Source organism: Podarcis liolepis (genome assembly GCF_965112155.1).
Source record: "Podarcis liolepis genome assembly, chromosome: 4".
Classification (NCBI taxonomy): Eukaryota; Metazoa; Chordata; class Lepidosauria; order Squamata; family Lacertidae; genus Podarcis; species Podarcis liolepis.
In genome coordinates, this window is record NC_139558.1 from 87,339,154 (window position 1) to 87,364,086 (window position 24,933).

At 46.3% G+C, this 24,933-nt stretch overlaps 1 protein-coding gene across 1 annotated transcript in view; it reads left to right on the forward strand.

The window, feature by feature from the left end:
* PGR (progesterone receptor) overlaps positions 1-24,933 on the forward strand; it is a 59,407-nt gene that overhangs the window by 8,395 nt on the left and 26,079 nt on the right. Inside the window, exons 2-3 of the mRNA XM_083499403.1 lie at positions 792-943; positions 19,370-19,486. Of these exons, the coding sequence (XP_083355529.1) occupies positions 792-943; positions 19,370-19,486 (269 nt within the window). The remainder of the gene's footprint in view (positions 1-791; positions 944-19,369; positions 19,487-24,933) is intronic.

Here is a 24,933-nt window from a genome sequence, read left to right on the forward strand (position 1 = left end):
GCAATAATAAAAACAAGTTGAATGAATACAACTTAAAAACAAAATTAAAATACAACATTAAAATATTGAAACAATAAAATATTAAAATGCAGCCTCATCACAGGAGGAGAAAGGAAAAAGAAAAAAAGAAAGAGGGGGAGGGAATCAAACTGGCTCCAAACCAAAGGCCAGGCAATACAACTCCGTCTTACAGGCCTTGTGAAAAGAAATCAGATCCTGCAGGGCCCTGGTCTCATGAGGCAGAGCGTTCCACCAGGCCGGAGCCAGTGTTGAAAAGGCCCTGGCTCTGGTTGAAGCTAATCTAACTTCCTTAGGGCCCGAGACCACTAGGGTGTTGCTATTTATGGACCTTGAGGCTTTCCGTGGGGAATACCAGGAAAGGCAGTCCCGTAGGTACGAGGGTCCTAGGCTGTGAAGGGCTTTAAAGGTCAAAACCAGCACCTTAAACCTGACCCTGTACTCCACCGGGAGCCAGTGCAGCTGGAAAAGCACTAGGTGAATATGCTCCCATGGCAGAGACCCCGTGAGGAGCCTCGCTGCAGCATTCTGCACCCGCTGGAGTTTCTGAGAGAAACACACTTGCCGATGCCTCATCAGTTTGGGTGTAGGGGTGACCTCACAACTGTTGAAGGACCACTGTTTTGGTGCTTATGGACTTGGATGTTTCTCTCTCCAAACTTCTGCCTTTGCAACGTTGGCTGTCGGTTGCAAAGTAAGACTTGCCATTTCTCCTGCCCTACCCATGATGCATTTCTATTCCAACGCTTCTCGTTTTTGTTTCCTTTCTCCAGGTCAGATGCAGAAGCTGGCCAGAGTCCTCAGTATGCTTTTGAATCGTTGCCTCAGAAGATCTGCCTCATCTGTGGCGATGAAGCTTCGGGCTGCCATTACGGAGTCCTTACCTGTGGAAGTTGCAAAGTCTTCTTCAAGCGAGCCATGGAAGGTATTGTGCAGTGTCATTCATTGTTGTGGTCGCCTTATAATTATCATGGAATGTGCAATAATTACACTGGTCAACAACAAATTTGTTGTCTGCGTTTTTTCAGCTGATTTAAGATGAATCTGATGCGCTGAATCCAAAAATCACATTGGTTTTGCTCAATCAGGTCAAGTTTTTGAGCTATGGCCACATGTCTTTTTTATGTTTTTGTTCACATGTACGCTTGTGTGGAGCATTTTAGAAGAAGTTGGTGGGGGTAAAATGCCTTGTCAAATAATTGTTTTGATTGGAAATGATTATTTTAATGACAAGAAGTATTCAGGTCCGATAGTTCTGGGTGATTATGTTGAAAAGGGATCAGTTTGAAGTCATAAAACCTCGAAATCTTCCATAAATTGGTCCAGCAAAGCATAAATGTTGGGGATCAAAACTAAGTTAATGGGGCAGCCGCCCCACGAAGTATCCTGATCTTCAATCAGCACGTCGTCCTGTAGCTCATTGTGATGAAATTTCAGTGCCTATCTTTGGAGAACTTCCTGACGTTAGTGACGAAGATGCCTCCAGTGTTGAAGGACATGAAGAAGAAGAAGAAGAAGAAGAAGAAGTGGTTCTTGAAGACGATGCTCCACATCCATTTTCCCAAAAGAAGTTGAATGATCTAGTTCACGACCTCAGCTTGTCAAAGGACTCTGACGAACTGTTGGCATCCAGATTGAAGTTAAAAAACCTCCTCTGACAGTGCTCGCATCAGCTTCTTGCGCAACAGGCATCAAGAGTACCTCCATTTTTTCTCGGAAGAGAAGGACTTGGTGTACTGTGCAGATATTGCGCAGCTTCTGCTCAAGCTTGGAGTGCCACAGTACGAACCCAAAGATTGGAGACTGTTGATTGACAGCAGCAAGCGATCACTGAAATGTGTTCTGCTACACAACGGCAACCAGTTTGCATCTATACCCCTGGCTCACTCGAGTACACTGAAGGAGAACTATGAAGCGGTGAAGTATGTGCTGGAGAAAATTGGTTATGATCAGCATAAGTGGTTTATTTGTGTTGACCTGAAGATGGTGAACTTTTTGTTGGGACAACAGTCTGGCTTCACCAAGTACCCATGTTTTCTGTGCATGTGGGACAGTAGGGACCGTGCTCAGCATTACACGAAGAAGGACTGGCCTGTGCGGGAGGAATTGGTGCCTTGCAAAGAAAGGAACATCATCAACGACCCTCTGGTGGACAGAGACAGAATACTCTTCCCACCGCTGCACATCAAGCTCAGCTTAATCAAGCAGTTCACCAAGGCTCTGGACAAGGATGGTGACTGCTTCATTTACTTGTGTCAGGCTTTTCCAGGATTGACCATGGAGAAGCTGAAAACTGGCATCTTTGACGGTCCTCAGATCCGTCAGCTCATCAGAGATCCAGAGTTCGGAAACTCAATGAACGAAGTGGAACTGGAAGCGTGGAAGGCATTTGTTCTGGTAGTGAAGAACTTTCTTGGCAACAATAAGGCCAAAAACTACGCAGGACTTGTCAAAAACATGCTGACTGCTTTCAGAAACCTGGGCTGCAACATGAGTGTCAAGATGCACTACCTATTTTCACATATGGACCGGTTTCCTGAGAACCTGGGTTCAATGAGTGACGAGCAGGAGGAGAGATTCCATCAGGACATGAAAGAGATGGAGACCAGGTATCAGGGTCACTGGGTCGCAGTCATGATGGCTGACTACTGTTGGACTCTGAAGAGAGACCTCCGTGCTGCTGAGCATTCCAGGAGTTCCAAGAAACAGAAGTTCAAGCCCTGAAGTTTGAAAAATGGTGAAGCAACATGCAATTTATGTGTACTTACCTTTATCAATGCCCACCATTCAGTTTACAGAAAACCTGACCTGATGGAGAGAAACGGATGCCATTTCCTGATCCAGCAGTGCAAAAATACCCTAAATCAGTTGTAGAAATCTAGACAACATTCAAAAAGTAAAAAAATTGTTGCCCAGTGTTATAATATATAAGAATTATAAGTATTATACATTCCTTATCATTCTCATGGTCACCTAATAATTAATATGGAATTGTTATGGAATTATTAATATGAAACAGAAGTCTTAAAAAAACTTTTAAGGGATTTGATTTGATTGCTTGATTGAATTTCTATTCTGCTTTCCATTCAAATGAATATCAAAGTGGCTTACAACCAATAAATAACCCAAACATAATAAAACATAACAGCACATCGCGAATACAGCACACATCATATAAAATAATTAACAAATTATCAATAAAGCAGTTGAAATCTATTAAAAAAACTTAACAAAACAGGAACTAAAAAAATAAGATAAACCTCACAATTATGGCAAGTCATGTGATTAACTTAAGGATACTTTTCTAGCATGGTTGTTGGTGTGTCTTGCATTTAAGAAGGGATGAGCTTTCTAGGTGTTGTTGAATTCCAACTCCCCTCAGCCCAGCCAACGTGGCCAATGAGCAGGGATGATGGGCGCTCCAGTCCAACAACATCTGGGGGGCTACCTGTTCCCTACATTGATTTCAGAGATTATTTGCAGTGTAGGATTGCTTTTGTGTTGTGGTAATGATCTAATGTCAGGTGTTAGGAGAAGGTAACAGGAGCAAGTCAACAACAGCTCACACAGCTTCAGTGAAGTTTGAAGAAACAAGGCAGTTCAGGAGGCTAGGCCTACAGAGCACAGCAACTCTTCCTGGTAGAACTTTCCCCCCATGAGGCAGTTGTGGGGACCGAAGGTCCTTGCCTCCCCACAACTCCCTAAGTCTCCTCCTCCCCCAGTTCCTTCCCAAACAATCTGAGGCTCTGTTGTCTTGCCTGCCTTTGCTCCTTCTTCTTCATGTCTCTACTGGTCCTGGGACACCAGGGAGGAGGGGAGCTGGTTGCAGCAGGACTCCCTGGCTTCCTCAACAGCCTGCTCCCCTCTCTCTCTCCTGGCCCCCTCCTTTCCTGCCTCTGATTCTGGACTGCTGTCTGCCCCAGACTCTTCCTGCTCACTATACCCTGTTAACCTCTTCAACGCCTTTCCCATCTTCTTCCCACTCTTCTCCCTCTGACCACTCATCATCTTCCCACCTCCAATTCCTTGGCTCTGAGCTTTCTTCCCTTGGGGGGGGGGGGTTCCCTAGCTGTTGCCACCTACCACTTCTCCGCATCTAGCTAGTCCATGAGCATTTTGTTCGTTTGTGTTCTTGAGTGTTTTCATTCTGAAACTGGGCGTTGATGAAGGGGATAATGAGCAAGCATCTCATTTGCATGCATTGGGGTTGGAATGTTTGCTTAAGTAATTGGCTAAATTAATTAGGAACATGGGTTTGCCAAACAGCAAGTCATGGTCCTGCCAGGACAAAGATTTCAACTTGCATAATGGCACTTTTATTGCTCTCCTCCCACTAACTCCCCCAACATGTGTTTTGCGGGGAGAGAAGTCCTGTTGCACAAATAGAAATCCTTAGTTTGGAAACTGACCTTTACTAAGTCAGACTACTCTGACCGCTAGTGGCTTTCCAGGAGAGTTTTATATATATATATTTCTTTATTTTCCACAAGATTTATATACCACTTGATTGGAACGAAACCTCAAAACAGTTTACAGAAAGAATGAAAGAGTGAAATCGCCAGTAAGATATGGTTAAATACAACTGCATTATTAAAAACATTCAGGAATTAAGGAAAATGAACAGTATGCTAAAAACAGATTAAAACGCATGCCAGCATTCTGCAGGTCTGGATAGGCTTGCTTAAACAAAAATATTTTAAGCAAGAACTGGAAAGCATACAGCGAAGGCACCTGCTTTGGGTCAATCAGCAAGGAGTTCCAAAGTGGAAAGCTGTACACTAAAAGACCAGTTTCTTACAAATGCAGAGATGAGTATTATGAGGTATCTGTAACAGCGGCAGTTCTGCAAATTGAAGTGGCAGAGGCGGTATTTCAGGTAAACTGGTCCCAATAGTAACACCTTAGACTTGGCTGATCATCAGAAACAATTGCAGAAACACATCTGAGCAGAGTTGTTACATGCTGACAGGTTCTGACTCATGCCAGCAACCATGCCGCAGCCTTCTGTAAAAACTGCAGCTTCTGAATCAAGTGCAAGGGAAGCTCCACATAGAGCACATTGCATTAATCCAGGCTTGAAGTAACCAAACTACTGTGGCCAAGGTTTCCCAGTCCAGGAACAGCCATAGTTGTTGCACCGGCCACAGCTGCTCAAAGGTACTCCTAGCCACTGAGGGTATCTGGTCTTGATCCAGAAGCCCCCTCAGACTGTGAACCTGCTCCTTCAGGGGGAGAGCAACCCCATCCAGCGTTGGCAGTTGACCAATTTCTCAAGTATGGCACCTCACCCACAGTGCCTCCATCCTGCCAGGATTCAATCTTGGCTGGTGTTTCCTCATCTATCCTCCCTTCTCATCTAGGCACCAGCTGAGGAATTCCACAGCCTCTCCTGATGCAGATCTTAATGAGAAACAGATGACACCTTGCCCCCATGCACCTCTTGGCTACTCTCAACAACTTCGAATAGATTTTTAAAATTGCATTGGAGATAAGCAGGTTTCAGTCAAGGTATTTCCCCAGGCCTTTCTGGAGACACCAAGCAAGGGTTGAAACCGGGACCTCCTGCATGCCTGACAGATCCTCTGCATCCCTGCCCACTGAGCCGCATTCTTTCCCCTTTTGACTGATGAAAAAGATGCCCCCATTAATCTGGCAATCGGTTGCTCTGCTTTTCATTTTATAAAAATACCGTTTGCTATAAAAACTGCAGGTGGTGTTCCCCATCTTCCCTTTACACACACACACACACGGCATGCCTGTTCAAGGTGGTGCCTGCTCAGATGCGCGTGGGTGTCAACTGCAAATGTGGAAATTGGGCTGCTCACTTCAGAAATACAGGGTTTTGCCCTCGTGCAAATGCAGTGTGAAAGCAGGGCTGTGTTTGCAAAACACACACACACAAACAAAAACCATATCCTATGGTTTGCAAGTACCCTATTGGCCCAAATCATTTTCTACCTGTGTTACTGCGAGGCAATTTACCATATTTTTCGCTCTATAAGATGCACTTTTCCCCGCCTAAAAAGTAAGGGGAAATGTGTGTGCGAATGCAGGCAGGAGGCTCTGCTCAGCGCTCCCTTTAAAGAGTCGCGTGGAGCATGTGTGCGGCTCTTGGGGGCTTTTCCCCGAGGAGGGAGAAGGGCTGCCCTTCTCCCACCTTGGGGAAAAGCCCCCAAGAGCCGCACACATGCTTTGCACGCTCTTTAAAGGGAGCGTGGCTCTTGGGGGAGCCTTCATCCCGCATCCCGGGCGAGGCTGCGCGCAGCTATCCCATAAGCCAGGACAGCAAGAGGGATCGCTATGCAGCGATTCCGCTTGCTGTCCTGGTTTCTGGCTTAGCGCGCGGCTCTTGTGGGAGGTGGGGGAAGGGTCAGAGTGTGCAGCTCTGTCCCTTCCCCCACCTCCCACAAACACCCCCAAGAGCCGCGCTCCCTTTAAAGAGCCGCGCGGAGCGTGTGTGCAGCTCTTGGGGAATTTTCCCTAAGGAGGGAGAATGACAGCCCCTCAGTGATGGGCTGCCCTTTTCCCTCCTCAGGGAAAAACCAGCAAGCGCCTCACACATGCTCCACACGGCTCGTGAAAGGGAGCGCTGAGCAGAGCCTGGGATGCCTACAGGCTCTGCTCAGCGCTCCCTTTAAAGAATATTTTTTCCCTTGCATTCCCCCTCTAAAAACTAGGTGCGTCTTATGGTCAGGTGTGTCTTATGGAGCGAAAAATGCTGTACTTACATTCATTTTTTGATAGAGTTGCAAGCTTGGTGGATCAAGGGGATGCTGTGGGCATAGTGTATCTTGATTTCAGTCATGCATTTGACAAAGTCTCCCAAGATATTCTTGTGAGGAAGCTGGTAAAATGTGGGTTGAGTGAGGTAACTGTTAGGGGGATTTGTAGCTGGTTGGCTGGCCAAACCCAAAGAGTAGTCATTAATGGTTCCTTGTCATCCTGGAAAACAGTGACTAGAGGGCTGCCGCAGGAACTTTCTGACAGTAAGAGCTCTTGTTGCAGGTAGCTTCTGTGCTCCCTGAATGCCCTCACATCTCTAAGCAGGTTTAATACGACTGAGCTATCTCCCCGAGGAATAAAGACATGACTAAAAGCAGATAGTTCCAAGTTACTTCTGTTTCCCTTTCTTGATATAACTGAGCTGTAGTGTCCTGGTGGCAATCACTGTTTCAGAGTCGCTGCTTCCAGCCCCTCACAGTTTTGTGGATGGAAAAAATTGTGTTGTGGGGTTCTTGCGCAACAAACTCCATTTTCTGAAACAAATAAGAGCCTCCCCGCAAATAAATCAGCAAGGATGTTTGGCTGTTTGTCAGTCTTGTATAGCCTTCCCATAAACTTTGTGCAAACCACTCAAGATGAATGTACAATAAACAGGTTCTCGGATAGCAACCCATGTCAGTACATAGCAACCCAGTAATTAGAGCAGCAAAAGGAAACCATCTGCTAAGAGTTTGCACTCTTGGTAACATTTGTATTCCCTCTTTGAACTCTTTGGTGGCCCTTCACCCTGGTCTAGAAGAATATTTTTGGTCTGCATCAGGAGAAAATGGAATGTGCCTCCAGGGGTGAAGTCAAACCACTGGAGAATCGCAGCGCCTGCTGTGGCCGCAGAGACCTGTTACTTGTGATTACTGCATCTCGTGTTGTCTTTGCTGGATTAGCTTCACCGTAGTGACCTCCCCAGGGTGCAAGCCTAGGCAGTGCGTTTGGAGGTCCTGTGCTGCCCAGATGACAAGAACCCCCTCTTGGCGTCACTGATGTGGTCCAAAGGAAAGCGGAGCAATATGTTTGGCACCAGCTTTGCTATAGGAGTTGCCAGAAGGAGATGTGAAAGATACCATCCAACCTTCTTAGGGAGTCCACTCTGGATTTGTATCGGGTTTACTCCTGAGCCTTTTCTTCTTCCGAAGATATCCTGCAAGGCAGCACAGGTTTAGGCTCAGAGTTTACCTTCTCCAATATGAGCTACCTTCCTAGGTTGATAAGCCCCATCTGCCCCTCTACAGCTCACACAGAAACCACCTCCTTGACCATTGGACCCATTGTTGGTCTCATCCAGTCTGCCAGAGCCTGTCTTCACATACAGGGGAAGTTCCTAATTCACTGAGGGTTTGATACCCAGCAGGTACCAGTATACTTGAAGGAGTTTGATACCCCGTATACCTGAAGGAGAGTCTCCACCCCCATCATTCTGCCCGGACGCTGAGGTCCAGCGCTGAGGGCCTTCTGGCGGTTCCCTCATTGCGAGAAGCAAAGCTACAGGGAACCAGGCAGAGGGCCTTCTCGGTAGTGGCGCCTGCCCTGTGGAATGCCCTTCCATCAGATGTCAAAGCGATAAACAACTACCTGACATTCAGAAGACATCTTAAGGCAGCCCTGTTCAGGGAAGTTTTTAATGTGTGACATTTTAGTGTATTTTTGGTCTCTGTGGAAGCCGCCCAGGGTGGCTGGGGAAACCCAGCCAGATGGGTGGGTTACAAATAAATTATTATTATTATTATTATTATTATTATTATTATTATTATTATTATACCATCACCTGGTTTAGCCAGCCAGTCGAAGCCATTTCCGAGGATGTGGCTGCTGTCACATGCTGACAGTTTCTAGAAGACTGGTCCAGAATCTCTAGACCATTAGTGGGAAACCTGTGACACCACATCTGGAATTCTGTGTTCAAGCCCGGGCACCACAATTTAAGAAGGACATTGACAAGCTGGAATGTGTGCAGAGGAGGGTGAACAATACCATCACATAGCTGTCAACGTTCCCCCCCTTTTAAGGGAAATTCCCTTATTCCGAATAGGATTCCTCACAAGAAAAGGGAAAAGTTGACAGCTATGCCATCAAGGGTCTGGAAGTCAAGCCTTATGAGGAACGGTTGAAGGAGCTGTGTGTATTTAACATGGAAAAGAGGAGACTGAGAGGAGATACGATAGCCATCTTCAAATATCTCAAGGGCTGTCACATGGAAGATGGAGCGAGCTTGTTTTCTCCTGCTCCGGAGGGTAGGACTCGAACCAATGGCTTCAAATTACAATAAAGGAGATTCTGACTAAACACCAGGAAAAACATTCTGACAGTAAGAGCTGTTTGACAGTGGAGGAACAGTCTCCCTTGGCAGGTTGTGGACTCTCCTTCTTTGGAAGTTTTAAAGCAGAGGTTGGATGGCTGGCTGCCATGGATGCTTTAGGTGACATTCCTGCATTTCAGGGGGTTGGACTAGATGACCCTTGGGTCCCTTCCAGCTCTACTATTTTATGGTTCTGTGATTCTGTGAATGGGCAGCTGATTTTCAAGGAGCCAAAGAAGTAGAACTTCTATGTGCAGGATGTTGAATGATGCTTTTGTATTAATGTTGTTCCATGCAGGATCAACAGTTTGACACAGGGACGGGGAACCTTTCGGATCCCAAGGGCTACCTTTCCTTCTGAGGGGCACACGGCAGTGGTGGGCCAAAGACAGAAGTGGGCAGAGCAACCAATGCAATTTTTTTCCTTTGTACAGTAGGCTAGTTTCTACACACACGCGCACACACCCACACCCACACACACACACCCACACACACCCTGCTCTGCCCTCCATCCAGGCAAATAAGAGGAATTACATCCCAGCCCAGGCAAAAACACTTTGGGGTGTGAAGCAGGACCAGGGAGGGGTGTGGCCTTCAGGGAAGGGGTGTGGCCTTCAGGGAAGGGGTGTGGCCTTCAGGGAAGGGGTGTGGCCTTCAGGGAAGGGCTGTGGTCTGCACAGAATTCTGAAGGCTAAATAGAGAGGCCTAGAGCAGGGATCAGCAAACCTTTTCAGCAGGGGGCCGGTCTACTGTCCCTCAGACCTTGTGGGGGGCCGGATTATATTTTGAAAGGGGGGGAAAAAAGAACAAATTCCTATGCCCCACAAATAAGATGCATTTTAAATAAAAACACACATTCTACTCATGTAAAAACACCAGGCAGGCCCCACAAATAACCCAGAGATGCATTTTAAATAAAAGGATACATTCTACTCATGTAAAACACACTGATTCCTGGACCGTCCAGGGGCCAGATTTAGAAGGTGATTGGGCAGGATCCAGCCCCTGGCCCTTAGTTTGCCTACCCATGGCCTAGAAGGCTATATTTAGCCCCTTGACCTGAGGTTCCCTACCCTGGTTTGTCGTATTGATTAAGGTGACCACAGTTTCCATACTTGGCAGTCTCAGTTTGGAGGAGGCTCTCTGAATCATCAGCTGGATCCTTGGGCCACACAGTTGGCAGGCATTACTACTCCTGCCCTGTGTGAAGCATTTTTTGACATTGTCCATGTCTGGGCTTGGAGCTATTCCCCCCAAGTGAACCTGTGATCCCTTGGCGGTGTCAGAATTTGTTACCATGTAACTTCCCCCACCCACCCACACCGCCGGCGTTCCCCGTGAAAAGACGTTCTGGATCCCCGTTACCAGAGAAGCAGCAACTTTTTTTGCAGCAGAAACAAAGCAGTGTTTGCAGCCAAAACAACACAGAGCCTTTTGGCACTTTTAAGATTAAATGATTTATGGCAGCATAAACATTCATAATCTGGGATCTGGTGAAGCGGGACAATAGTTGTGCTGCAATAAATCTATTCGCCTTTTAGGTGCCAGCAAGACTCTTTGTTACAGAGCAGTCCTATAGGCTCAGTGGGAGGAGAAAGTTGCCCTGACAGGCAGATAGGCAGCTCTGAAGCCCTGCTAGACTTGCACCATCAGGGTTGGAAGGTAGGAATAAACCCTCTTCCTCTTCCCATCAGTTGGTAATTATTATTTCTGAAAGAAAACATTTTTACTCCCTATTATGCAAAGGCTGAAATACTTCTCTCCTCCCCACACCCATTCCAGGGTCTGTGCTTGAAGATGAGAGCTTGGGATCCACTAGATTCAAAGCCTCCCTGGAATAGCCCCTTCCAGATGAGTAATGACTGGAGGGGATCAGCTAAACAGTATAACATTATCATTGTCATTTCTAATTATATCTTGCCATTCTTCCCGATGGCCTTCCAGAGACTGTAGGATTCCATCCTTAGATCACTGTTTGTTTCTTCTTCTGGAAATGAGAAATCTGAACTGGGCTACACTCTGGAATCTCCTGGCCAGGTGGCTTAGCAGAATAGGCGGATGGGTGAATTAAAATAAAGGCTTCTATGACTTCTATGACGCGGGTGGCGCTGTGGCTTAAACCACAGAGCCTAGGACTTGCTGCTCAGAAGGTCAGCGGTTTGAATCCCCGTGATGGGGTGAGCTCCCGTTGCTCGGTCCCTGCTCCTGCCAACCTAGCAGTTTGAAAGCACATCAAAGTGCAAGTAGATAAATAGGTACTGCTCCGGCGGGAAGGTAAACGGCGTTTCCATGTGCTGCTCTGGTTCGCCAGGAGCGGCTTAGTCATTCTGGCCACAAGACCCGGAAGTTGTATGCCGGCTCCCTCGGCCAATAAAGTGAGATGAGCGCCACAACCCCAGAGTCGGTCACAACTGGACCTAATGGTCAGGGGTCCCTTTACCTTTATGACTTTATTTGATACTTTTATACTTCCACTTCCTGCATATGGGAGCTAAGAATGGGTTAACATACGTGGAAAACTAGACCGGCCATACCATACAAATAAAATAACAAGACAAATAAAAAGCAGCAACAGATAACTGTAAAACCATGAGCCCCAAACGCTACAGTTCATGTAACAGATGCTTGGATTAACTTGAGCCTTTGTTTAAAGATGTCAGTGGCTGAGGGAAACGAAATGTTACCTGGGAGGGAGTTCTGTAGACAGGGTGCTACCACCAAGAATGCCCTGTCACCACCCTTCTAGCTTCTGCTATGGACAGCAGTGCATCTCCTCCTGATCAAAACGTCTTGAGTTTGTTGGTGCTGGGGAAGATGCTGCCTCAGGTACTTGTGTCACAAGCTGTTTATGGTTCCATAGCTTCTGGACTGTCTTCCAGGATAGACTTTGATCCTGTGAAGGGTGTTATGAGTGGGATAACAAGCAGACCCAGTAGCAGACAGGTGTTGCTGCACTTCTCACCTGGCCTACCTCCAGCTGAGACATTTCTGCATACTGAGATAGGGGCAGTAAGGTTGGTGCAGTGTTGGCACGCTGGTGGAATCAATGCTGCCCTCCTGCTGGTGTGTTTTCACCGCAGCCACCTTGCCACTGCCTCGTCCCCCTCTCCTTGGTAAGCAGCAGCTACGCAGCTGGAGGGAGGTTGCAATGCTGTCCGGTATTGACCAGACCACTTGCATGTTATGAGAATATCTTTTGGGATTAGGTGGCCCTCCTGTGCAGTCTGCATCCCTGGCAACTCTCCTTTTGGAAATCAATTTCTGGCTCCCCCATTTATCTGTTTCTGAAGCAGCTCTGCCCTGTGCACCATGATTAACGGCCCCTTAATCAGTTTTGTTTCCATAGTTAATCCAATTATCTGCCAACGTTGTATTGGGTGCTATTTCATTTTGCTTGCCTGCTCTCACCTTTGCATCCGCACAATAGGCGCCGTGGTTCACTTTTGACAGATGCGTGCTTTATGTATTGTGCTAATATATTTCTTGCCGTAGTAGAACAATAATCATTATTTGGGGAGCTTTGCACATGGCTGCTGTTGGAAGCAAGCAAAGCACAGGGCTCTTGACTTGGAAGTTTCCCAATTTAGTATTTATTGTGGGGCTGAAGAGGGGGAAAGGAACCAATCCTCAGCACCATTCTGTATTTAGGGAGCTTAATAATTTCTGGTTGGTATCTGATGCTTTCCTCCTTGAGATAGTGAGCCTGTGGGGTGGACCTTGTCTCTTTATACAGCAGATGACTCCCACCCATCTTAACCTCATTACACCAGCCAGCCTAAACCTCTCCCATGCCTCCTTTGCCTCAATCGCTAAGGTGGAGGATTCTCACTGAGTGCTACGGCATCACCTCCCTTAGGTGCTGGAAACTTGTGGGAACCATGGTAATTTGTAATTCCCATGGCTCCCAGAAACTCTGGAACTGCTGTGGCACCCATGGGAATTCTTTTCCGATCTTTGTAAGTTAGGGAAAGGAGGTCAAGAAGGGCCTGTGTCTAGGGCTTCAGTCGGGGAAGGGCCTGGAACAGATGCAAAAGAACTGTCCGTGGGCCTGGTGGGTGCAATTCTTCTCCCTCCATCTTGTGGTCATAGGGAAGGGTCATAGTTATTCCTTCATTATGCAAAGGGGATTTCTGCTGGATATAATAAATAGGGGCTGCCCCAAACTCACTGCTCTGCCCCATCTCTGCCCAGTCTCGGTAAGGGGCAGCGATGTTGCTGCCAGGACACTGGCTCAGTTGGGTTGCTTGCTGTTGGTTAGTACCAACCTGTTTTACCTGTTTCAAAGGTGGTAAAGGTAAAGGGACCCCTGACCATTAGGTCCAGTCGTGACCGACTCTGGGGTTGCGGTGCTCATCTCGCTTTATTGGCTTCCGGGTCATGTGGCCAGCAGCACTTCTGGCGAACCAGAGCAGCGCACGGAAACGCCGTTTACCTTCCCGCCGGAGTGGTACCTATTTATCTACTTGCACTTTGACATGCTTTTGAACTGCTAGGTTGGCAGGAGCAGGGACCGAGCAACAGGAGCTCACCCCATCGCGGGGATTCGAACTGCCAACCTTCTGATTGGCAAGTCCTAGGCTCTGTGGTTTAACCCACAGCGCCACCCGTGTCCCATTTCAAAGGTGGGGTATACCTTAAATAAACAAAACTAGGCTGCTTCCTTTTCACATGGGTGGGCAGACAGGTGTGCCAGGACTGATGAGGCGGTCAGTGGAGCTTGGACCACGCTCTGTCTGCTGCAGTCACCAGCAGAACCAGGCAGGCTCCTTTGAGCTTCTCGTCATTTCCAATATTTCCCCGTCCACTTTGGGTTTGTGGAGAAGTAATTTTGCACCAGGGATGAGGAAGCTGTGGCCCTCCAGATGTTAGAGTGGTCCAAGTCCCACCTGCTCCAGCTGCTGATGGGATCTATGCTATTCCAGCAGCACCCTTGTCTCCAGTCACACATCACAGTAAACCAAGGTCTGTTTTAACTTATATTCCCCGCCTTCCTTCCAAGGAGTTCAATATGACATTCATGCTTGTTCACCTCCTCTCCATTTCATCCTGACAACAGCTCTGTGAGGTAGGCTGGGCAGAGAGATAGCATAGCAGAAAAATGGTATTCCGATTAGAATATGGCCAGAAGAATCTCAAGTATTGCAGCATATTGGGGCAGTTCAATATCATACTGTAATTTTGAAATTAGGCAAATGCCTTGCATATTTCCCACCCTCTTAGTCACACATTCTACCCTTCAGGGAGATGATGGAATTTGAATGCAAAGGTCAAAGGACTGGTTTCTGCATTCTAAAAGCACAGATATTAACCTGAGATGATTTGTGTGTCTGCGTATGTGTTTAAAATATACTTTTTATTATTATTCCCCCCAAAATCTATTCAACTTGTTCAACTGGATACAGATATTCACATGTCCAAATTACCTCCATTAGGCAAATCAGCAAATTGTTTCCTAATTGGGACTTCCGGGTTGACGCCATCGTTTAATGGCGGATTCCCTCCGAGCTCCGGAGGGAATCGGCTCTGCAGAGCTGGGTCTCGCCGCGGCAGCGACGCGGGGACCCTTAAAATCACAGGCGCAGAAGCCTGTGAGCATAGTGACTCGGCAGGCACCATTTGCACCCCCGCAATCTGTGAAGGAGCCCTTCTAAGGGCTTCGGAATGGGGACTGGGTGCGGCGCGGTGCTGAGAGTACTCCCTCATCTGCAGAGTGAAGCCCCAAGCCATTATCGGAGAGCGCCGATTTTTTCCTTGGGACATTCGGACTTTAAAACATCAACCCGTGAGTAAAACGGAAATTGGAACTTTAAAGAAAAAATTATTGGAATCAGGAACGAGCGGGGAAGGGTTAAAAAGGAAGTCCGCCCCCCTCTTTGTAAACAACATAAAGCAAAGGACCTGCTAGCTAAGGTTGAGAGAATTTATTTTTTCTTTTTCGTAAAAGATTTTAATTTCACGATTTGATATTACAAGTTTTTACTGGAGGATTAAGAACTGTTTTTGAGAGCTGAATTTCCACCCCCCGGGCCCGGGATCGCCCCGTGAGAGAGCCTGTTGATGAAGTATTGAAGAGCTTGACAGCTGTCAAGTCAGCTGTCAAGACGGAAAAAGAGAACCCTGTATTTGTTGCTTCTGCCAGTTATACAGGTTACAATTTGTTACAATTTGTTGACAATAAGGAAGGGCTGTTACAAAATAACTGGATTTCTGGACTCGTGCTGAAAAGAATATTAAGGAACTAAAATTCCCCTAGAGGGACTTACTGGCATTACAGAAATGGCTGGAGGAGAGAAAATCCAGGCTGAATTAGACAGAGCATTTGTTCTCTTGGGAAAATTACAAGGCCAATTTGATGTTATGACTACAAATGTTTCAACTCTGGACTTAACAGTAAATAACATTCTTGGATTGGATAAGGATTGGAAACAAGGAGCTTATTTAACTGGACAAATAGAGAAATCCGAGAGTTTTGAGAATATGGAGAAGGAGACATATGTTGCCCTTGAAGAAAAAGAAGGAGGAGCTGGTGTGCAGATGTTAAAAGAGAGTTCTACTTTGAGGTCTGGCATGATGGCAATAAAGGAAAATAAAAATCTGACGTGGAAAGCCTGGCCTCAATTGGAGATCGAGAAATGGAGAGATCTTCTTATGTGGAGATCAGAAGACCTAAGGACTACAAATGTGATTAAGGTGGAGGTTAGAGCTTTGGGGATTTTTGAACTGGAAAGGAGCAAGAAACAAGAAATGGAACACCCCATAGGCTCTGCTTTTAAGTATGGAGGCCTAGCTGGAAAAAATATGGACACTGTTGGGCTGGAGCTTCTCCAAGATTTGGTGTTTAATATCAAGGTCTATCAAAAAGACCGGCAGAGAGGAACTCAGAGACTATTAAGAGCCTCGGACGTGAGATCTCCAGGCTGATAGTAGATTAAGACTGATGGACATTGTCGGGGGCTGAAACCGGGAAAGGGGGGGTGGAGTTTGGGAATCCAAAGGGTTCATAATTATAATGTATTTCGTTTTTATTTTTATTTTTTTGTTTGCCATTGTTGTGTAAATTGGGAAATTCGTGGAAGGGAATCTTGGTCGACCTTAGAAAAAATGTTTTAAGAATAAGAACTGATGTATAAGTTCGATGCTTAAGTTTGGATAAGGTAAAATTGGATTTTCTTCTTTTTCTTTTTATTTTCTTAAATGAACCAAACTAAATGAAAATAAGGTTATCAAAAACAAATTGAAGGAAGGGCTGAGAAACACTGTAAAATTAATGAATGTTAGAATGATGGTGGTTTAGAAGCTAAGTGGTTTACAGCAGTAATGTTTAAGTTAAAAGAAAAGAAATGAAATTAAGGGAGAGGACTTGCTGAATAGATAATTTGAAATTGGAATACAGAAAGGGGAGGTAGGAGGAGGTCAGCGAAGTAAGGTATAAGAAATAAGGGATCAAAATTATACTTGTTTTTTTTTCTTTGTCTGTGTTTTGTTTGTCTTCTTTATATAATTTCTGAAACTTCAATAAATATCTATTAAAAAACCCCAAAACAAATTGTTTCCTAATTGTTTCAGATGTGATTTGATTCTCTTTTCCTCTGCGTTGTGCAGATAACTGACAGCTCAAACCTATACATGTTTACCCAGAAGTAAGCCCTGCTGAATTCAAAGGAACGGTGTGTATAGGATTGCAGCCTAAATTAGTGTAAGGAAGCTCTCACCCTGTTTACAAAGAGACCAGAATGGCCAAGCGCTACAAAGCTGCCAGGGATAAGTGCCCACAGCAGGGATGGGGAACGTTTTATGGCAAGTGGATCCTTATTTCCCTGACCTTGGTAGGCCAAATCATGTGACACAAGTATGATATCAGGTGATGGTGCTGCTGCACTTTGAACCCTCAATTGCTGGGACTACAGAGGCCAAAACCGGGCTCTTTGAAAGCCCTTTTGCAAACAGTCCCCTGCTGCTCTTCGAACCTCCTAAAGGCAGGTTCCACAGCTTCAGATGGACTGGACATCTGTGGTCAAAGTCTAATGTGCGATATAAAAAACCCCAGAGCAGTCCATTTGTTTGGAGTCTGTGGCTGACCCTCTTCAGGGCAGTCCATGCCCCTGATGTTTGCGGAGCCAACTTGGGCCTTCTCAAATGGCATCTGTAACGAAGGGCCGTAGTTCAGTGCGTCTGCCTGGCATGCAGAATTTCCCGGGTTCAATCCCTGCCATTTCCAGGTAGATCTGGGAGAGAACCTAGTTGGAAATTTAGTAATATTTACTTTAGTTCAGGCTTCCTCAACCTCAGCCCTCCAGGTGTTTTGAGACTACAGTTCCCATCATCCCTGACCACTGGTCCTGCTAGCTAGGGATCATGGGAGTTGTAGGCCAAAAACATCTGGAGGGCTGAGATTGAGGAAGCCTGCCATAGTTTAATCAGAAATACTGTGGGGAGCAAGACTGTGACCAAGTAGACTATGTGACTGATTGGCCTGCTGTTCGGGTGAGCATTGTTGATGTTCAGTGGGGCTTAAGTCATTTTCAACCAATACTAACTCTCATTGATTTGGCAATGCCTGGATCTACTTAAAATCCCGTTGGTTTAAATGGTTCTACTCTGACTAAGTCAATGTTTATTACTTTTATATACTGACCTCATTTAGGGAGCTCTGTGTGGCATGCTTGGTTCATTCCTTCCCCTGCTTTAATCCCCACAACACCCTTGAGGGGTAGGCTAGACCCTTACTTGCCCGCACACTGTCTTGCCAAAGTGGTACAAGCGCTGGTTATCTCCTGCTTGGACTACTGCAATAGGCTCTTTGTGGGGCTACTTTTTTGAAGGTGACTCAGAAACTGCAACTAATCCAGAATGCAGCAGCTAGACTGGTGACTGGGAGCAGCCACCGGGACCATGTAACACTGGTCCTAGTACATTTCCGAGCACAGTTCAAAGTGTTAGTGCTGACCTTTAAAGTCCTAAATGGCCTGGGCCCTGTATACCTGAAGGAGAGTGTTCACCGCCATCGTTCAGCTCTGATACTGAGGTCCAGCTCCGAAGGCCTTCTGGTGGTTCCCTCCCTGTGAGAAGTGAGGTTACAGGGAACCAGGAAGAGGGCCTTCTCAGTAGTGGCACCCGCCTTGTAGAATGCCCTCCCATCAGATGTCAAGGAAATCAACAACCACCTGACTTTTAGAAAGCACCTCAAAGCAGCCCTGTATCGTGAGGTTTTTAATTTTTGATGCTATATTTTGTTGGAAGCCACCCAAAGTAGCTGGGGCAACCCAGTCAGATGGGTCAGGATTAATCATCATCATCATCATCCTTTCATTATTTGTTTCCTGCCCAACTGACTGGGTTGCTTCAGCCACTCTGTGAGGCTTCTAACATATATAAACATAATAAAACATTACATATTAAAAGTATAAGAAATAAAGTATTATTATTACACTGGTTCCCAGCAGGCTTTAATAAATTAGTAACTAAAAAAGAATGGGGGGAGGGGAGGGAAAGGAAGCCTGTTTCTTCTCTCTCTTACTGCCTTGCAGTTTGTGCACGCTTAGATAGGGCTATGTTTAAAAATACACTCGAGGTCCACGTCCATAATAGAAGCAGTTCACCAATAACAACTGACTGATCATAATATCGCTGTGCTAATGTCATGGTGACCCTTACATTGTTAAAGTCCATAAGATACTAGTTTTTCATCTGTTGAGTCATGTTAAACAGGAACAGATTGGTTCGTTCCTTTTTAATATGACCCAATGCCGGGGGGGGGAGGGGGACACACCAAGTGAAACGTGGCTGTTTAACCTCTCAGTAACAAGGCTGTTCCCTTCTGAACCTCCTTGCCCCCTCCTCCCCTGTAGCTAATAAAAGCACCTCCGATGGGCATTTAATTACCCAACCAAGAAGATAGAAACAATAATTAAAGAGAGATTAAGTGACGGATGAATCGATGGTAGCATCCAGTTAATTGCTAGGATAATAATAATAATAATAATAATAATAGCCCTTTTACTTTGGAAGCAGTTGTTGTTGAGCATTTAGCCTTTGGAAGCAGTTGTTGTTGAGCATTGAGGACGGTTTATACATTTTGTTTACACCTCCAAAAACAGATCAGAGAGGCTGACACTGAAGCTGACTAACGTTGTTTCTAGGCTATAGTTTAGTAATTTGTTTGGATGCTTTGCACTTTATTCACCCTAGCTTTCTGAACTGCCCTGCCCTGCCTTTTCTTTTACTTCTCCGTAATCTAGTGTTCATTTCCCCCATCTTTGTTCTTTTTTTCCCTTACAGGACAACATAACTATTTATGTGCCGGGCGGAACGACTGCATAGTGGACAAGATCCGCCGTAAGAACTGCCCTGCGTGCCGCTTGAGGAAATGCTGCCAAGCTGGCATGGTGCTTGGAGGTAGGGAGTTTTGATTCACAAAATCATAGTCATGGAATTGTAGAGTTGGAAGGGTCATCTAGTCCAACCCCCTTGCAATGCAGGAATCTCAGCTAAAGGATCCATGACAATCCTCTGCTTGGATGGAGGAGGCCTCGGGTTCTCGTTTTCACAAGTGATGTCTGCCAGAGTGCCAGTCGCACGGTACAAAGGTTCCCACCCTTACCATGCTATGACCTCATCATGCCATTCAAACTTTGGGTGGGGTTTAAAGCAGAAAGTGTGGCATATAAACGAGAGAGGGCACATTGATTGGTTAAGCTATCGCGGAGGAACACTGTTAATGGCTGCTGTTGTTGGCATCCATCTGTCTTGAGAGACAATGGAGTGTGCCTCTGGGGGTGAAGTCAAACCACTGGAGAATCACAGCGCCTGCTGTGGCCGCAGAGACTGGTAACTCGTAACTGCTGCCGTGCTGCCTTGGCACGGGTGCCAACTTGAATAAAATATTGGGGGGGGGCAAGTAAGCCCCGCCCTGCATAATCAGTCACATGACACAGTGCGCAGACACCATTTGAATGGCAGTGCCCATCAACTGGGAGGTGGGGGCGGCCAGGTGAATAGCACAGCCCCACCATGCCATCTGTCAGAAAACAATTCAAGCACAATTCAAAGTCTTGGTGCTGACCTTTAAAGCCTGAAACGGCCTCAGCCCGGTATACCTGAAGGAGCGTCTCCACCCCCATCGTTCAGCCTGGACACTGAGGTCCACCGCTGAGGGCCTTCTGGCTGTTCCCTCACTGCGAGAAGCAAAGTTACAGGGAACCAGGCACCCGCCCTGTGGAACGCCCTCCCATCAGATGTCAAGGAAATAAACAACAATCCGACAAGACATCTGAAGGAAGCCCTGTTTAGGGAAGTTTTTAATGTTTGAAGTTTTATTCTGTTTTTAATGTTCTGTTGAAAACCACCCAGAGTGGCTGGGAAAACAGGAAAAATTTGGGGAAACCAGATGGATGGGGTAGAAATAATAAATTATTTATTATTATTATTATTATTATTATTATTATTATTATTATTATTATTATTATTATTATTATTTCTTTTTGGAGCCAAGCAGAGTTTCAGCAGAGTCGCATGATGATTACAGAGAACTTCTCATTACAGTGGCTGGCTGTGTGACATTTCTCTCTTGCTATATAATGGACTTTGCTTACCCGTAGTGCAGGAGGAGATTTCAAGTAGATATTGAATCATGTCATTTACTCTGTCCCAGGAAACATGGATAGTAAGATACTGCAATTCTTTCTCCTGAGGTCTCTGCAGCTGCTTCTGCCCTGATGAGTAGTGTAATAAGCACTTTCCAGAGAACAGCTAAAGGCAGCGAAAGTGAACTGCATTTCGGGGCTATAGCAGCAGCAGCAGCTGTGTTGTCAGATGTGCAGAAAAAATTGTGGGTGGGCAGGAGAGGCGACAGGCAACACAGGCGAAAATTGGAATCCTGTCATGGCGAGGGGTGCAAATCACCCTTTTCCTGCATCACAACTACCAAACGGAAGGGTGCAGTTGTTATGGCTATTCAGTTGCATGGCTGCACTTTGCAGTGTTAGTTGGATGTGTCCAGAGAGGAATTCAAGAGAGAAATTCAAGAGATGTCCAGAGAGGAATTCAAGAGACTGTACAGCCTTATTATTATTAGGTATATTATCAGGAAGGCTAATTTGGGAGAAGGGATTGCTTTGCTGTTGGGTTTTTCTTTCTGCAAGTTGCTTGGGGAGCCTAAATGCAGAGTGCAAACAAATGCTTGAAGAAAATAAAGGCTCCTCTGGATCCGGAGCTTGTCTGTAAGGAGGTGGGCAGGAAAAGGAGCCCATTGCCAGTCAGAGTGTGAGGAGAGGAGATGCAGAAACTCCTAGTGAGGTCCTCAGTGCTTGTGGATGATCTAATCTTCAAACCGCTCATCCCTCGCATCTCTGCCGGGCACTAGGCGGGAATGACACAACAAACAAGGGTTAAACTAGGGTGCTGGGTTGGAATGTAATTACAAACCATAGTTAAAGCAAGCAGAGTTTCAGAAGCCAACTCTCCACTGTGGTTTACACCCCTGATTTGCTAGCCTCGAACAGACCATGGGTAAGCAGCCAGGTTGGAACTGGATGTACCAAGAGACTGGAGCTTAAACAGGGGGCAGAGATGGACTGGTGTTATATTCAAACTGGGCCACAAGGTCTCCATTATTCATTTCCACTTATAAGGACAAGCCAGTATTGGTGAATCACTGGATTGCTGCAGTGCTTCCACTTATTCAAGGAAAACAAGCCAAGCAGCTGATTGAAAACTAATAGCAGGCCACTTTTCATTCTCCTTGGAAAAGCACAGAAGGGCTTGCCGGTTGTGTCATTATTTGCTGTTTAGCATTTGTTAACTGTAGTTCAAGGTTTATAAACATCAGCTGCCCAAGGCTGCAAACAGGACACTGGGCAAAATGTGATTTGACTGGAGCACGTCGACTGTGCGAGTTCATGACCTGTGGGGTAGCGCAGATGTGGCAGGGATGGTACAGGGATATCTTGGCACACTGTCGCTGTGCAGGAAACAGCCAGAGTTGTAAGAAATGCATCGAATGTAAGGTAACTGGGCTGGATCTAATGTTCCTTCTGTAGGCAAAAGATTTGGAGAGCTGGAAGGAACCCCAAGGGCCAACCTGCTGCAGTGCAGGAATCACAGCTGTGTGTCTTCTGCTCCTGCTAGAACCAGGTTAGGGAAGTTGTGACCAGCAAATCCCATCATCCCTCCCCATTGGTCATTCTCCTTGGAGCCAATAAGAGATGGAACCTCAGATCACCAGGAGGGACAGCGGTTGTTTCGCCCTGTGCTAGAGCGTTGCCTAAGAAAGGTGACTCTAAATCTAGCAAGGTTCTAACTCCCTGCCCCAGATTTTCCTGGGCTACAGTTCTCATCTCAGAGCTGTATGGGGTGTTAAGGGACGGGAAGTCCCTCTGGATGAGGCAAACGCCAATTCTCCTTGGAAAAGCACAGAAGTGGTTGTCCTTCTGGGGTGGTTTGTCCAGCTTTGGTCCCCATCTTGCACTTAGCTTTGACCTGTGGCTCCTAGAAGCTGTCAGTATGAGACAGCTGCCACACCCCAGGAATGGCTGTGGTCGATTGGCTGAACCAGGTGAGGGTAGCCAACGCATCTCAAACATACGGCGCATTAGGGACTTCCCCTGTATGTGAAGACAGGCACCAGTGCGTGGAGTGGATGAGACCAATAGTAGGTCCAACAGTCAAGAAGGTGTTTCCTGCCCATGCTGTAGAAGGAAGTGAGGGGCAGACGGAACACATCAGCCTGGGGAAGTAGCCCATTTAGGAGAAGAAAAAGTCTGATCCTAAACCTCCACTGCCTTGCGAGATATCTTCAAGAGAGGAAAAGGCTAAGGAGTAAGCCCTACGCAAAGCTGGGGTGGAGTCTTGAATGCCTCCTTCTGGCATCTCCTGCAGCCAAGCTGCTGCCAAATGTTTCCTTGAGACCACTGGCGGAGGAAGGTGGGCGGGTGCCAGCTGTGAGGGCGGGTGACATCCCTGCGCCACCCACCCCTGCTCGCTGTGTGGGCAGCTGGCTGCTAGGGACGATGCTGCTGCGGGCAGCTAGCAGCGCCCCTCACAAAGCTTGCCATGCAGGTAGCTCACCACGTGGGCAGCAAGTGGTGCCCCCCCACATTCGTCACGCGGGTGGCAGGCGGCTAGGGACACTCTCCGCGCGGGCAGCTAAGGATGCTCATCATGCGGGCGGCTAGCCCTGCCCACGGGCCAGCTAGCCCTGCCCCCACACCGCTCCGGGTGCTGGGGCAGGTAGTTCCACCCCTGCTTGAGACCACACCAGTGAGTCCAAGAGTGGGGTCTTGTTGTTTGGGCAGCCCAGGACCTCCATACAGAAAGCCCAGCTTGCGCCCCAGAGAGGTCACTTGGGTGCTTGCTCGTGCAGCAAAATCAAACTGGGAGGCAGCAGTTACAAGTTACTGGTCTCTGCAACCACAGCAGGCACTGTGATTCTCCAGGATACTCCAATAATTTCTATAGCTACTTTACGGTACTACTCAGAAGTAACTGCCTTATGCTAAGTCAGATCATTGGTCGAACTAGCTCAGTATTACACTGTCTGGCAGTCTGTGTCTTCAGGATTTTAGATGGGTTTTCTCCCAGTCCTGCTTGGAGATGCTGGGAATTGAACCAAGGACCTTCTGCATGCAAGGAAGGTACTTTCCCACTAAAGAGTTGTTTTCTTTTTTCAGATTTCCTTCTTAATTCTGCACATTGGCTTAGAGATATCTTTTCAAGGGAAATGTAGCCTCTGCAGGGGATTAATAAAGCCATTTTTTTTCCAGCTGGCACATGAAATTAATATGTGATTTGGGAAGTGTGTTTGAGGGCAAATGTAATTACTGAGCCGTGTGATGTAAAACGCAAGAATAAAAGCAATTTCGCTAACCTGATTTAGACACCTCGGCGATTAACATATTTTCATATGTTACATGTATTTAAAATTGCAGTTCAATCACAACATTTGTGAATCACAGTGCGTGGAAGAAAATGAAAACGAGGTTTTGTAAATGGGTTTCTAAGGGCCTCCGTTCAGTAAGTTTAAAATATGGGTTAATAATGCAAGCAACAGCCTTGACGACTCTGTCATGCCGTATTGTTATTATAGGAAGTTAACAGCAATTCCGAACAAAACGCGAAAGGAACAGTTTATATTTCCAAAGCATAAATCTTTCAAATAAGGCGTCTTAATAAATTTGTCAGCAGGGGGTATTGGGGCATAAATTGTCACTTTTGTGCATTCCATAGATGAGAAAGCAGTACAGTGGTACCTCGGGTTACAAATGCTTTGGGTTACAAACACTTTGGGTTACAAACTCCGCTAACCCTGAAATAGTACCTCGGGTTGAGAACTTTGCCCCAGGATGAGAACGGAAATCGCACGCTGGCAGTGCAGGAGGCCCCATTAGCAAAAGCGCGCCTCAGGTTAAGAACGGTTTTGGGTTAAGAACGGCGCTCCGGAATGAATTAAGTTTGTAACCCGAGGTACCACTGCACTGGGAAATGCTGTGTAAAAGGACGTTTCTGGAAGAACAGGGAGTAAGAGAATCCCCTAAAACAGAGGAGCTGGGTAAGCTGCAGTTCAGCCCTAATTTAGCATATCTATTCAAAAGTAGAGGTGAATAATTTCCAGAAATTTTGAAACTATTGGGGGTGATCCCCCCCGAAAAGAATAGAACTTTTAGGAAAAATTAGGGTGGGTGGGTAGATGCAATACTTTTTTAAATGTCCTTTTTACATGTCGAAACTTGCTTTGTTACTTTATTGAAATTCATTAATGTCATTACAGATTTAACTTCACACATACACATACATGCTATATATATATATATATGGTGTTGAATTCTTCATTCTCATGTGATACTGAC